At 34.7% G+C, this 17,291-nt stretch overlaps 1 protein-coding gene across 1 annotated transcript in view; it reads right to left on the reverse strand.

The window, feature by feature from the left end:
- LOC144435990 (ubiquitin carboxyl-terminal hydrolase 43-like) overlaps positions 1-7,470 on the reverse strand; it is a 47,549-nt gene extending 40,079 nt beyond the window's left edge. Inside the window, exon 1 of the mRNA XM_078124646.1 lies at positions 6,451-7,470. Within this exon, the coding sequence (XP_077980772.1) occupies positions 6,451-7,380 (930 nt within the window). The 5' untranslated portion in view covers positions 7,381-7,470. The remainder of the gene's footprint in view (positions 1-6,450) is intronic.
- Between the last annotated feature and the right edge of the window lie 9,821 nt (positions 7,471-17,291).

Raw genomic sequence — 17,291 nt, forward strand, 5'->3', positions numbered from 1 at the left:
AACCTAAAAGTCTCAATCAAACCTTTCTAATAACATGGATGAATTATTATGTGTAAGGTATGACTGGAATTGTGAAAAACAAGCACTGCACACAAACCCCTGCCTCTTAAATCATTAGTGTAATAGGTTGCTAAAGAGACCAAAGTACAGCTCTGTGGAGAACACTGACTACTCTATCACTGGCATGTAGTATACAGGATGCTTGTAGCTAGTTGCTGCTAAAAACAAGAAGCCCTCAATAATGTCCTTATTTGACCCCCACCACTTCCAATCCCTTGCCTTGCCTTTCCATAGTCATCCAGACAGTAATATGATATGTTATTACAGAATGCTGGACACGCTGCAAAGCTTGAAAGCCAACGTACCCCATCTGTTGGAATCACACAGAAGCTTAGCTAAACGCTAGCGGAAATTGGAAGTTTGTACTTTCAACAAAAGCTATATTCTCCAAGGAATTAAAATGAAAGGAATGAACAGAAATGAAAACCTGTGGTGATAATTTGATCCAACTACACAATGGTTTGTCTCAAGTTCTCTCTTTGTTCAGGTAGTGGAATTACGTTAATCCTATTAGATACAAAAAAAAAAAGTGGGTAAAATTTATACATGTACTTCCCGAATAACTGCAAACAAATTTGTTGGATCATAAGATACAAGATTGAGAGTTTAAATATGCTAGAAATCATTTTCATGCAATTTAGGTAAATATTGGTAAGGTTAGCCTTTAGTTACATTGTAAATCTGTGTTTCTCATGACTCGGCCAACCCTACTTTTTTCAATCTGGCAAAAAAAAAATTTAATTAGCGCCCTCTATGACAGACTTAGAAAAAAAACATGTCACTGATTGTAAGATAGCAGATCTAATAATTGCATAGCTTGAAGCAAAAATTATATATTGCTAAATTTTGAAACTTCAATAAAACTAATGGTGCACCCTTTCCATCTTTCTGAGTCATTAAGACTGTTAAAAGTACAATTCTGAAATGAAAGTATCACCAACATGAACTTGATGAAGATACATTGTATTCTTATGTTTCTCTCCCTTTTTTAATTTCTAACTGACTGACCCATTATTTTTAAGGTGTTTACACAACGAGAAACATATATGAATACTGTATCAAGATGGTAAATGTTTACTACAAGTTATGTTTCAGTCTCATCACAATTTTTATCATAACAAGTCTACAAGCTGTTATTTACATGTGTACTACTATATCAAGCATAGCCTACAATATTAGGGTTAGCTGGAATTTGATCTCAACCTATCATTAACCCCTGGTTAACTTATAACACATCCTGACTATCAAAATAAATATTTACTATGTGTATGACACCATTCCTGTAGTCAACAGACTAGAGACATACTTGAAATTCTCTCGTTCTAATATGATACTTCCAAATAGATGTATTGGTATGTTCTCTGTGTGTATGTGTGTGTGTGTGTGTGTGTGTGTGTTCTAATCATAGCTGTGTGAATATTGAATTGCATAACTGATGTTTTTATCAGATGAAGTGAGGAATGTCTATAGTTATGTATCAACTCTACTAGAATGGTTAGAACTGATTGTACTTCATGCAAATGTAGTTGTTTCTGCATTTTAGAGTATTTCCTGTGTAAAATGCAAAGTGGAGTACATGTACTGCAATGTATCTATTTTGGCACAAAAATATTTTTATTAGCAGTAATAACACATTTTTGCTCCATTTTTTCACTGATAAACAATTTTTGACTATGGTACATGTTCTTATACATGTAACCACATTCTTTTTTTTTAAGCTTATTAATTCACTTCCAATTAAACAAATGCCTTTATCATTTATGGTTACAGGAATTTACTAGTTAATAGTGATTCTAGTATAATTTCACACGGATTTATTTTGATGCAAAAAAGTGTTTTTAGCTAATTCTGGTAAATTAATTTTAGAGCCAAAATACTTGTAGCACATTATATAACGTACATTCATATGTATTTGATATTGTAGGGAAAAATCGATGAATATTGAAAACTTTCAAGTTGAAAATAACACATGGAAAAATCTTCCTTTTGATCCTGGCTACTCCAGCCTCCAGGTCTCTAAAATCCTTCTGCCATTCTCTCAAAACCTATAGTATCTCTTTAAACATTAATCTCAACCTTCTCCATTATTGCCAGTGTCTATGAATCCACTTTCCTCTTACCATGCAGTAATTCTTTATTTCTGTGCCTCCAGCTCTGCTTGCAGAGTTTAGACATCCCATAAATCTTCTTTATTATTACTATTATGTTATTAGTATTAGTAATATATATTGTGCATTTTTTTTTTGCCGATTCTGTAAATTGCGATTTTTGTTCGACATACCATATGTTGTAAAAATTACTAACAATTCTAATTTCTAAATATATGTAAAATTTACCTACAAGAATTTTCTCTGAAAAGAAATTAATAAATAAAGACTATGATATATTTCAATGTTTTGTATGCTCTACTATGCAACAATATAGAAATAGAAAAAAAAATGTTCTGCAGAAATCATGCAAATCATTGATCTGTATCTCCAGGTTAATGACCTCTATCACACATCAAGCATGTAACAGAAATACTGTGTACGGCATTTCAGCACAGTATGTAAAATGTACATATGGGAACTTTCTAATTTTGTACAATTTATTTTAGTAATGATGGTGCAATGTCTTTGTCAAATATAAAATGAAAATTTATTTGTCGACACTATTTTAAAAATAAAGGTATGATTCATACCTTGTTGTAAACAAGATCATATTAAAATGGTCTACCTACGTGCACATTTACAGGACATACCTTGTTTATCCTGCAACCAATATTCACTACAGGACTGTGGGTATTGCCAAGTCATGGCTGTTGTTTATGTCAACAACACATGATTTATCTTTTCAACCTCCAAAACAGTGAATACCCAATGAATGAGGTAATGCTATACAGTAGGTCTGTAAACATGGTAAACTTTGTAATACGTCAACACATATTTGCATGTAATAAGCCATCATGAAATATTACAAGTTTGGCAAAAATAAGATAAAATAAAAATATGAGAATCAAATTACAAGCTTTCATAACACCTGCGGAGTGGGTGGGTCAGTTGATACATATGGGTGAGAATTTGTTGTAAGTTTGAAATGTATCAATGTCTGTATACATATTACATATCACAATTATATTTATGGCATACAATCAGCCATATACATGTACATGGAGTAGCTACGTACAAAAATAGTCCCGATGGCAACATAAAAATCCTCTCACTTCTGAGTTGTCTATATCAATACTTCCTTCTTTCTCAACAAGTTTGATTAACTGTTTTTTAAGCCTCATGTTGACAGTGCAGACTAGATATAATTAGGTTGTCAAAAATATACTTATTTTATAATTGTGGCCTGAAGCCTTTTCTTTACCATATTATTTGATCTAGAATTGACTTGTATAATGTATACAAGTGTACACGTTTGTGACGATGATGACATTTTCACTGTGTCATTTTGTACAGTTTCTATTTGTACTATGTACAATGTATTTTCCTTAAATATTGACTTGTTTTCAAATGCAGTCAGACACCATTACATAATTGTTTAATTCCAAACTATTCTTGTTTCTACATTAAATTATCCAATTCAATTCTTGTTCTATTTTATTATTCATATTTTAGGTTTCCTTTTTGTAAATCAAATTTAATCTTCAAGAATTGCAGTTAATCCAATTTATAATTTTCTTGTTCTATTGTTGTTCTTTTTATTTGAGCGACTTGTAATCCAAGACCATTGACTACCAATGTGAGTTTATCATCAAATACATTATAATCGCACTCATTGCATAACAGTTTACTTTTTTTATTAACAATATTTCAGATCAATTTGCATTTTTGTAAATATAGACAGTCTGTTACAGGAACCTCTTAAACACTTTATAAGCATTCCATACTATTGTACATATTGTTTTTCCTTTCAACAAATACACTCCCTAGGGTGATTTGAAAGGTTTGTCCTTCAACTGTCTCCTTTCAAGAAAACAATAAGTATCCACATGTAAATGTGTCAGTAGTATTAATATAAACATGAAGGAATATATTAATATTATACATATAATTATGAATAAATACTAATCAATTGTACTTGAATATCTACAGAGATAGCCAAAACCACAAGAAATTTCACATGAAAAAAATGGAACTGTCATTGTTATAGGATAACTTTCGAAAAATGATATGTACATGTATGGGATACTTCACCTAATTTCAAGAAAAAATTCACATTTTTCAAATTGAAACCAAGATTAAATTAAGCACATGATCAATGTACTGATCAATGTATTGTAAGTATATTTCAAAATCTAAGGAGTACTTTAGAGCTGCAATGAAAATGTTCATGGATACAGGAAATCAACTACAACAATGTTACTGTACTAAAATAAATCAAAACATTAGTTTTTTTAATTACATGTAAATGACATAGTTTGATGTACCAGTTATTGACAATGTTGTTTGCCAGAAGACGTCAAGAAAAGATGTCACACCAGATAGCCAAGTCTGTGGGTTACTTAGGGTTGCAATAACTATACATATACATGTAGGTGCCCTATTCAGAATCCACTGTTATACACATGTATAGCTCTACATGTACACATAATGGGTTACTGTGGTCTACATTAGTCTAGTGCTACATATATACTTCATCAAATCTCAAGATCTCTTTACACATTGGCATTCAAATGGTCATTGCACCCAGGAAGTGATGCTTGACTGAAAAATGTCATTAGTTAGTTTGTAATTATGATACATGTACCTGTATTTACATTCATATGCCAATAGAATGCACTCGATATCATCACACCTACATGTATGTGTACAACCCATGTACATGTACACACAGCACAATCACAAAAATATCCTATCATTTATTCTTTGTATCGGCCTGATCTGACCCATGAAGAAATTAAGCCAGTTTTAGTCTAATAATCTAATCTACAAGTATCTTCTTACTTCTTTTCAGTCTTGCAAATCTAAGAGTTTTGGAGGCCATATGTCAAATAAATTTAAGTTCATTGCTAGAATAGTTATGACATTATTCCACAAGGTCATAGGACAAAGAGGTATGTACATTTCATTGTTTTGTCATTGACTTGTACATTTTTTGGTACCACACACATCTGCCATTTATGGACATATGAAGGAACACCAGATGATATTAATGGTACATAGTGTCAAATACAATGTTGGCACACAATCACAATATGTATAGAATATATTTATATTCTTCATGCCATTCAAATCAAGTGAATAGTCTTTGAGATCTGATAATCCTGTGAATAGAATGTAGACAATAACCTGTCCTCATTGTCTGTGTCTTCAATACTTGTACACATTATGACTGACTGAGTTCACTCACCAGGCTTCACAATGAAACAAAATTCCTACCAGCCATAGTTTCAATTTTGAGAAGTAAAGAATGGAATAATTTGCTAGTGTTTTGATGTCTAATTAGTGTGACCCCAAGGTCAACTTGATCATTTCAAAAGACATCAATTGATGGAGGTCACTGCTATATTGTCGTAAATCATGACACAGTAACTTCACTTTCAATTCTGAATTCTATTCATGCTAAACTAAACATTAATAATTTGGCATATAATCCAATCAATCCACTATCTAGAACCCTGATGTTGTCATGTCATACGACCAAATAAAAAAATCAGTGGTGTTTCTGATAACCCAAAGTTTAAGCCGCGGCCCTAAACACCTTTTTGCATGCAAAAACAGAAAATGGTAACAATTTATTTCTATTTCCATGTACACCTTCATGCCATTGCCCCAAGTGGTCACGCTTTTAAAAAAAAATCATATTCCAGAGAGAAACCAGGTCTTTTTGGACTAAAACAATACAGTCTGCATAATGTGTTTGTCTATTTAACTTACAACTGTCTCCATTTACTTCTTTTACAATGTATACGTCATCAAACTATCACGGAAGTATTGGGACCAACGACTCAAAGAAGTATCTCACCTTGGGGGTCAAAGTAATTTTAAAAATTTAAACTAAAATAGAATAAAATTCTGCCCTACTTTCTGAAGTCATGTTATCGGAAACAAACATGCTTTTTATTTTGCCTAATTTGACCAAAAAATGACTAATATAACTTCCTGTGACTCTACCCTCTAAATATCCCAATTTGTCACTATTCACTATATGTATGACAAATAACAATCATGCTTTATGGTTACGATATATGTTTTTCTATTTTTTTAAAATGCGAACATATCTACAGGGTCGGATAACTGTGTGTACGTGTTCAAAACAAGACTTAGTGTAAACTGGACGGGATAAAGTGCAATAACAGGTTTCCATATGTCAATAAAGACAGGTGTTTGATACACACTGTTTATGCACAGGCAGTGGAGGGGAAAGGGGGGGGGGCATTACTTTGTTTCCTTGCACACCTACCTTTCTAGGTTTGTATTTCTTCTTCGTAGCACAGTTAAGATCCTCATGAACTTTGTCTAATAACCACATGAGAAATTCTTGAGCGTCGTGTTGATTGCTACCTTTATACTGTGACCCGTACTTCGAAACAACGGATTTGAAATCACGACTCAGCCCAGCTCCATATTGTGATGTCCAGATCGCTTGCAACACAACTGCAAGTTGGTCGGTTACTTCGCCCTTGCTGCCAAATTTACGACTGTTTTTCTTATTGTGCTTGTTGTTCAAGTCAGTTTTGTATGCGTCCGTGACAAAATATTCAGCTAGTGAGTCTGTGTTGCACAAACATTGCACGATTGCGTTCATGAAACAGGTATTTCCGAGGTTTCGCAAACCACAAAGAGCAGGAGTCGCTGGTAGGCTTCGATCATCGCCGTTCAATTTCGGGGAATGTTGCGGCGAAGTGGTGTTCGTTGTTGATAGCTCCGTATTTAGATTCTCCGTCTCGACAGACTCTCCATTTTCAACACCCGGTTTGTAGCTCGGTACTTTAGTATATCCCTTGTTTTTCTCATACTGGTGTTGTTGTTTAGGGAGGGCGGAACTGGTTTTAGAGGGGTTTTCTGCTGTATTATAGTAAGCCAGTTTTGGTTGAGGTTTTTTACCTAAAATATACTGATCGAAACATTTCTTCATAAATCTAGTCATCGGTCTTAACCGTCCCTTCTTGTTTGACTTTTGCCGTTTTCCATGTTCCTCTCCCCTTACCTGCACCTGTGTTGATGAGCTCTCTCGATTGATCTTCACATGCCTCGGTAGTGTTGTAGCTTTGAAATCATCGTCCAACTCTCCTTCGCTATCCTCTGGGCCATTTTTCCTGGCTTTAAAATGATCGGATTGATCAATCTGTCCATCCGATGCAGCGGCTTTCAGCTTCTGCCGCACACTCATTTCGATCTTCGTTCAGTGGTCAACAAATAAAGTCGCGAAAGTGTAAACTTCGGAGACATTTCTCGGGAGAGGGTTTCCTCACAGTGGTCGCCGCCATAGTAATGACGTAATTGATTGCTCATAGATTTGACCGGGCATCCTGGGAAATAGCGTCCTCAGTGTTCAACTTCAAGTTACTCAGTCGTGTTACTATAGTGTGATTCTGCAGGATGCACATGTTCAAAAAGTATCGTGTCTCGACTGCCCTGTGCTTGAGTTTGCACCTGTGGTCTTAATTTAAAATATATAATCAAACCAAATCAATAAAATTGGATTCAAAAGCCATGCTTTGGGTGTTTTTTTTAATTCTTTAAATTCAGTTCAACTAAATCGCTCAAAAAAAGACAAAATAACGCAAAAGAAAACTGATGAATTAACATTTTCAAACTAATGAAACATTGAAATACTAAAAGTTTAAGATTCACCGTTTCGTTTCATAATCAACCGACAATCTTTTTATTTTCTCATAGTGTTAACACGATATTCTATGGCAATTTCTTAGATTAAGAAGTGTACGGTGACCTCACATGCTTCTTAACTGAAAACGTATTTGAGTTTTCCTGCAAAAGTTTAACACCTTTATGTCTGAGGCACATACTACGTTAAGCTTCCTATATTGAATTGTGTTTACATATTTCCTAAATATATTGACGGCCATCCTTCTTTGGTATTTCTAGTATGAAAACTCGATGTTTTTCAAAGTATCATACGTCGATCTAATGAATGTTTTGAGTTCCAAGATCATTTATATATTTTATTCTATGTAATGCAATCACGATCTTTCTGTCAAACACCTATCTTGTAAACACTGAAGCAAACGAACATTTCATACGTTTGTAACAACAATTTTCTTGGCTCTTGGCGCAGTTCTATATATTTGCTGACTGAATGATCAACTTGAAAATCAGTGTCATTATTATCACTTTATTTCAGATTATAGAAAATAATCCATACCAAAACAAACAACAGACAAAATACATTAAAATAGACGCTTACTCCAAATACTCCACAAAGCACTGTGTGTTAACACTGACAGAGATAAAACAGCAACCACAAACGGGTTACTTGGGAGATGCAATCTGCTCAGAAAGCTAGGAGATTTTTTCCTAATGATTTCATCAAAGGTTAAAATCGAAAAGTTGACAAACATTGCGCTATTGCTCTGAATAAAAGAATGTTTAACACCTGACAATTTACGGAAAATCTGTGAGGAAGCTCTCTTGGCTGCATTAAAAGTATTTACAGAGAAAATACTCCACAAATAAGAACAATAAGGAATATCACAAAAGAGAGAAAATAAGTTACATTTAACAGAGAGGGACGCAAATTTAAAGTCACGAATTAGAGCATTACCTCTGACATAAAAAAAAGTCGAGTCTGAGCCCGGATGTCCTCATTATCCTTGAGGTCACAGGTGATCAAGTGACCAAGGTATTTGTAAACATCGACGTAATTCAGCAATCTACCATTTAGGTAAATTACAACTGGTCTGAGCCTACGTACATTAGGTTGAATTAGCATACAAACTGTCTTTTTTTCATTGAAAAGTATAATTAATTTCACCATAGTGGCCACAAGTATTAGCAAGCATCTGCTGGCCATAGGCTCCAGTAGATATAATAACTAAATCATCAGCATAAATTAAATGGTTCACTTTATAGCCACCGAGAAGGCAGCCATAGGGAAGTGTTGAAAGATTCTTACTGAGATCATCTAAATACACAGTGAAAAAAAAAGAGGTGAAGTAATTACATTATATTGGCGAGCCTGTCGTCTGCTGAAAATTTTCTTTTTCCAGTACATTGTTGTAAGCTTTTACCGGGTTTTAAAATGTATCCCTGTTCCATCTTTTCATTTGTTACACTCGTACTCACGTCTTCCTTCACTCAAACTAACTGGACATTAGTAGCTGGCTCACTCATGACAACAATAATTGCATGGAAGTTCAGGGCAATATCGATCACGAACTGTAGTTTCATAAGAAAGATAATATTTTCTGTGAATATCCCTTTTATACTTTTTTGTTGGCATGACGTCATTCTTTTAACAACTTTCATGCCACACGCGTGTATTTATTTTTACCTCATTTCAATGACGTTTCTATATTTCCAGGAACAACTCCGTGTATGTCTTTGATCTTCAACTTTGGAGTTACCTCTTCAGATCGATTTCGATTATGGACAACAATGCTAACACAACACTGTGACTTGGTTGTCTTATGTTTCATTTTTCATTTCGAGTCGTCTCCCCAGTTTCACTTCTTCACGGGATCAGTTTGTTCTTTCGTCATTTTATAGCGTAGCCTTTTATAAGCGCTGTTACGGTTTCATCAAACTATAGAATCTAGCCCGGCTTTCATCCTGTACATTCTGACATATTGCTTGATCATCTCGTGCTTCATTGACGTACGGTTGGGGAGAGGGTGATAATGTATCCTGGGTATGTGGTAGTTGACGGTTGAGGAGAGGGTGATAATGTATATAGGTATTTGGGAGTTAAAGAACGAGATGGAATTGTGTTTACAACAAAAGTCATAATGACTGTCAAACACAACCAATCCTATATCCGATTAAGTATCTTTGCCTAGCTAGAACGAGAAGAAATTGCTTTCTACTTTCTTTCTATAAGTTTTCTTCAAGTATTTTCTGTTCTCCTTGTGATTGTTGTATTCACTGCTACCACAGACAAGTAAGAATACTACATACAAACTTATAATAGTATGCACAAAAATGTTGTTATCCAAGAGCTTATTTGCTAATTTGCTAATCGACCTTCAATCTGCAAGTCTCTGCCTCTGAGGGCGCAATTAAAGATGAGGGTACCGAGTTACTTCTTCGTCTACCCCTTTCCTATATTTATACAATAGCTCTCGCTTTCCTTTTTCTGCGTACCTTCCCTGACAGCACACCAAATATTGAGTTTACGCTTCACTATTTTAACTGAAATGTACTTTACCAATAAAAGTTACATCTTCTACTGTTAGCTGTGGTACTTTAATATATGTGCTTACTCAGCAATAATTAAACGTTTTTGAATAAATGATTATACAATTTGTAATAATAACTAGAGTAATAAATATCGATACAATATATAGAGAACATGATGCATACTCTACAGTTTTGAACACATGCAGTGAGTGCAATTAGAAAAAAACTACACAACGCGGATCAAGAGTGCATTTAAAATGATGTTGTAATTACGGAAGGCTCCCTAATAATACAATTTATTCTAAAGAGAGAGAGAGACAAACGTACAGAGAGAAAGAGAAAGAGTGACACAGACACAGACACAGACACAGACACAGACACAGACACAGACACAGACACAGACACAGACACAGACACAGACACAGACACAGTGACAGAGACAGAGACAGAGACAGAGACAGAGACAGAGACAGAGACAGAGAGAGTAAGGTGGCCCACAAATGACACCATAAACTCGACAAAACTTTTCTCCCAAGAACAAATTATATTAATACTTTGAAAGAAATATTTGTTTTTCAAGAGCAAACTTATAATAGTATGAACGAAACTTTTGTTTTGCAAGAGCAAACTTTATTTGCTAATTTGCTAATCGACCTTTAATTATCAAGCACTAAATTCGATGATATTAGTTGCTTTTAATTTCAATATTTGCAACTCTCTGCCTCAGAGGGCGCAATTTAATTTCACTGACCAGTCTTTTTTTATTTTGCAGACAAACTCTGGACATATGACAAAACATCTCTGAGAGGGAGAGAGTTCCACATTATAATTGAGTTTTCCAGTGGAGTAAAAAAGTAACTAGTACCATCAAATTTAGTTTTGACTTGGAATTTCAGATTTACCAAATTTTTAAAAAGATTGATAACCAAATTAAAAAAAATAAAGTGTTTTGTAAATTCCGATCTCCCTACCCTATTTTCTGAAATCATGTTATCAGAAATAAACATTCTTTTTTCCTTTTGCCCAATTGTTTGTTTATTATGCCTAACTAACGGTTAAACACAATGTCAGGATTGAGTTCCAATATCACAAGTGAATGTTAAGTATACTAGTACTCAGCAATAACGGTACTAAGGGATCATTTTCTACAGCAACCCAACAATTTATAATCATTTCAGAGTTATTAGTTATAATATGCCCACGGTCCGATCTAGTGTCATTCAAAACTGAGTGATTACATGACTGACAGATGTACGGTGGCCCACAGGTGACAGACGAAAACTAAATTTGTGCTATAAATAATTTATTTTTGAGGGCAAAATATTTAATAAAAGGATAACACTTTTATTTCATATGACAAAACATTAATTTCTTGGGTCAATATAGAAATATAAAAGCAAAAAACAACAATTTCTGTGACAAATAAATTCTTTTTACAGAGCAGAAAATTAATTTGCGAAACGAAAATTGTTATTCGTGTGGCCCAAACTTTATTTTCGAGTGATAACATTTAAGTTGCGGGATAAAATGTTTAATTGTTGGTGCAATGTTTGAAACGTTTCAAACATTGCACCAACAATTAAACATCAAAGGTCTGAAAGTCTTGAAATGTTTTGCTCTTTATTCGGGATTTTTTGGAACGAAATTAAACTTCAGGAGAAGTCATTTACCATGTGCACATCCGCATAATATCTTTCAGCTTTGCCACAACAAAATACACCATATGGGCACTATTTGGCCGTTCAAAACAAAACTTACAATAATAGATTACAAGAGACTCTGAATAATTTATATGAAATGACAATGTATTCTCACTTATCAACATAAATAAACAGCTGATACAAAACATAAAAAGTTCAGTACAAACAGCAAACACGAATTTACTTTCAAAACACTATCAAATAATTTAAATGATTACAGAACGTTATTCCTAAATGAAATTACGTCTCTTATATCAAATACAAAGTATGAACAGGCTATTTAAATCGACCGGATATAAAATGGGATGACTTGTGCTCAAACTAAATGTTACTGGCAAGTGTAGATAAAGTATTAATGCGTTCAGACTAAAATGCTAGCTATAATAAAACTGCCATGGAGATACCTTACACTGGAATGGAGAAAAGAACGTTCACGTAGACAGAATAAACCGGATATCTTCGGACAAAAATAGCCAAGCAATTCACAGTCAAATACTTGTTCAAATACAATTCACGATCGATGGCTGTTTTAGCAGTGATAGCAAACTTATCGTATAATCCACTTATGTTACCTTGAAAATGATTTTCTCAAGACAAGTTTCTTTGTCAATGTTAACAACATGTACCCAAGGTAAGGTAGAAAGTCTTTTCTTGTCAAATAAGATATCCAAAGATATAATATCTTTTCAGTACTTAAATTCACTCATTGTATTCGTTTGTACTATGCCTAGAGTAATGTATTGCTGATCAAAAGACAACCCATCATTCATGTATGATTCCTTTCTTTTCATCATTTCAACAGAGAATCATGAAAAAAGTATTATTCAAAAGAATGACGAATTGAACAAATGGAAGACAGAACTTGAACAGAAACAGAGGGAAGTTTATGATAAACAAGACGAATTACAAGAGAAATTCAAGATCTCGAGAATAGAAAAGAAATGCTCGACGGCACACAGCAACAGCTAGAAAAACCCAAAATGAACTTCGTACACAGAACGAGATCTAAGATAAGAGAGATAACAGTCTTCAGGAAAACGACCTCATCAATTACTTTAGTCCGATGGGTATTGTTTCAAATGTTGTACTTGGTTTAATCCGGGTTCAGAACCATTTGTCAGCAATTATTCAAAACTAATGACCTTACGGACACGTGAGCCTAATGAGGGGATGTGTGTGACTGGAAGTTTGTATCGCACTCCGTCTCCATCTATGGCATCTGAGGTGAAAATGTCAAGTCACAAATTTCAAGTTTGTGTTTGGAACAAAAGCTGTACGTAATACATTGGATTACCAGCAAAGTTGTATTTAGCTTGTAGTATATTTATGAATATATGTGAACAAATACACATACATGGCATGTGGGTATACGTATATACTGTTATGTAAAAGAACACATATATACCATATGGATACATATATACACATCCATGGTATTTATGGCGCCCCCTATTTGTGTTTACGGCATACTCTTGTTTTTATTCCATCGGTTTAATTACGTTTGTTTAACCTTTTGACTGTCAACTGCAACATGTTGATACACAGACCATGCATCTCGTGACACCCAGATCTACAGTTGATTCTTTGTAATACTAAACAGTCAACTGGGTCGTCAGAGCGAAGAAGAAATGTTCCCCTATGTTCACCTAAGTCAGAATGGTAAATTTGTGGATGAGTGCTGTGCTGATGACGCATACGATACTGCGTCCAATTCCATACTCCACATGAAGAAATTTAAAAGGATATGATTTCTGGTTTGACTTAGCGAAGAAGAGAATATTTCGGCAACAGGGAGCAAAGGATCCAACTTCAATGGTTTTCTCCCTTATTATTTCTATAATTTCCTTGTAAGCTTAATACATAATGTGTCATTTTAATAAAAAAGGCCAAACTGAAAATATCACCGAGTTTTCGAGTAAACTTGTGTAATCTGTGGTAGCGCCATACAGTGTCTTTAGAGGCCTGGCTAGTCGACTTGGCAAGATAGAGAATGCTTGGTCCCGTCAACTATCCGGCCTACCACAGAGGCTATATTATACATCGTGTGCTATATGTGGTATATTCTAATCCCGTCATTTAGTTAATTATAAAGTGTGTGTACATGTCAGTCTGCACACAGAGACTCATGCAATAATCTGCCAATATATTGTTGAATATAAGTCATTTACGGCACTTTAGGCCAAATAAAAGTGATACATGGTGTGTTTCAGGCAAAGGAGACATGCCCTTGTCTAAACCGCAGACCCTAAATATTTTTTTTTAAATATTCAATAAGGTAAACTTAAAGGCTGTGAATTTACTTGTCTTTTAGTCATGTCATGTATTTTTGTATTCTCTCTCATTTGACAGGTGTATATGATTCACTAGTTTGTCAGCAGCGATTTGATTCATACCTAGTCTAGCTCCTTACCATAACCCTAAACAATGTGAACGATTTTTCTTTCTCTCTGTCTGGTTATCAAACCAAACAGACACTTGGATAAAAAACACACCTCTCCATGGGTCTTCACATTCCAATCAGACATAACGAATTTTGCCCAATTTGACAATTCTTTTTCAACCCGAACAAGCAGATAGAAAGAATACCTTGTGCAATCATCCATTGCCACTAAGTTGATTACTTATATAATATTTTTTCCAGATTTGTGTATGGATGTTCCAAGGGACAACTCTCCCTTCGTTACGAAGACTTTTGGAGATGATCTCTTGTAATAATCAATGATAACGATGTCATTATTTTCTCGTATGGCAACCATACTGTTGCAAGATACACTTCTACATGAATGCAAATATGTTTGAATCTGTGTTTAAAAGGAGAAGAAAGAAAAAATATCCGTATCACGTGTTAGTAATTAATATCACACGTGATATTTAGACTTTGTGCAGTCGCACTTATATGCGTCTCGTACTATATGCTATAATGTAGTTCCAGATAGCGTGTAACAGTTTTAATGTTTTGTAGAATGTCATCGCACACTTTATGTTTATCGACTACATGCCCTAGAGCTTTGCTTATGGCAAATGTCATTTTTTCAGTCAGGACAATCAATCAATCAATCAATCAATCAATCAATCATTCAATCAATCAATCAATCAATCAATCAATCAATCAATCAATCAATCAATCAATCAATCAATCAATCAATCAATCAATCAATCAATCAATCAATCAATCAATCAATCAAACAATCAATCAATCAATCAATCAATCAATCAATCAATCAATCAATCAATCAATCAATCAATCAATCAATCAATCAATCAATCAATCAATCAATCAATCACATAGTAACTTTCAAAGGCGCTGAACAAGCCCCCCAAAACGGCGTTCAAAATGCCAACAAAACGATAAATCTAAAATCTCAATCTCAATCTCATAGTAATCACCCCCGTAATGATATGAATACATAAAAACAACGGATGAATCTCAATTATAGATCTTGGTGAAACTAACTTCCTTTTTTCCAAGGGATTTTGTTTACAGAATCTTTTGATTTCATTGTATGTAAGAGGCATCTCTGAAGTAATTCATGATGTATTGAAGAATAAACTTACTTGGCTAAACATCAAAAAATGTCGGTTTCAAAGTATTCATTTTAGCAATAAATAGAATCACGAAAAGATGCTATGTATGTATGTCTGATCATGTCAAGTGGTCATCGTCGTAAACCATGGCCTCTTTCAAAAGTAGCTAGTAAAATTGGAAAGTAGACGGTAAAAGTTGAATAGAAGTTTGAGGGAGCCAGGGGGGGGGTTTCCCCTCCTGTCCCTGGAGATTTTTGAAATTCAAGGACTAAAAGAATGCTTTCTGGTCGTATTTTAACATGTCGAGAAAGTAATACGAGGCAAAATTTGAATCAAAATACAAGTGAGCAGTGTAGGGGATACCCTAGTCTATCTGCTAGACCTCGGATGTTCTTTCGATACAACATACGACCAACCATCAAGCCCTCACGCGAACTTCGTTCGCTTATTGTATCGGAAGAAAGCCCGAACGTCTAGCACAAGACTAGGGATACCCCTGAACTTTTTTGAAATTCAAGAACTAGAAGAATGCGCTTTCCGAAGCTATTTTAACGTTTCAAGGAATACTAGTTAAAATTTGGGTCCCCCCCCCACCCTAGAACACTATCCGATGTTATTTTAACATGTCAAGCCAAGGTGATAACAATACCCTTTCCTGATCACAACCTTAAACTTGAATTTAGGAAACTAGAACTGAGAAAACTTCACAAAGTAAATTTGTTGCATGCCGCCATACCATTTCGAATTATATTAGTCCTGCTTGCATACGTAGGAATTCGGGACTCGATTCTGACAATTGTCCCTCCCCGAGTCAAGTCAGTAATACAGACTCGTGCACCGTCATGTAAGCAGGACTAGAATTATATTATCATTACGAAAACTTACAGGATTCATTCAAGGTACTATACTAAGTCAGGTCAGTATTGTTAGTAATTTGATTTGATGGTGGTGTTTCAGTTTGATTCATCATTTGCCAATACTGTAAAAGTTTATGTGCCACCGCCACCGCCGTTGGTGGCAGCGGCAGAAACACACATACCTGGGGATTTGACATTTCTGGCTAGTTTCTGAGCTTACAGCGCAACAATCTTTTTTTTAGTTCTTGACGCTGGAAACGTTTTTTTTTTGTCAGCAAATAATACCGGGATCAAACGAATAGGGCCTAATATAAGCCTACTAATCAGAAATTGGCTAAATTAGCTAGAGGCCTCAAACAGCTTAGATTTACTCTGAGCATATACTATAGGCTAATTAACGAAATTGGACAATTTAAAATTACATGTTTGTAAATGAATCGAAAGGTTGTATTATAACTTAAGCTTACCTGTAGGTTGTATAGCCTACATCATGAAAAAAGATGGTGACAATATGGATTATTCGTAATTTAACCTAAATAAATATCGTCCTCAGTAGTCAGTCTAGAGGTTATCCGTGGCTTTGAATCTGATTATTTAGTGAAGGATATCGTCAGACTCAAAGTCACGGATACGTTTTACACTAGTACTTTAGCGCAGGGCATTGGCCTAGGATATCGCCATAGCATAAGCTTACATGTGAACACATACATGGCGCTCGCGCATTTCAGTAATTAAAGGTCACTTTACTGTTATGCATTTTCGTTTGGACAAAGTCGACCGATCATTTATTCTGTAGTTACAAAGGATTCGGCTTTGATTTCGTTGTTCATCATAACACTTTTGTTGTGGGTATGGTTTATAAA

The sequence above is a fragment of the Glandiceps talaboti genome, chromosome 5 (genome assembly GCF_964340395.1).
Source record: "Glandiceps talaboti chromosome 5, keGlaTala1.1, whole genome shotgun sequence".
Lineage (NCBI taxonomy): Eukaryota > Metazoa > Hemichordata > Enteropneusta > Spengelidae > Glandiceps > Glandiceps talaboti.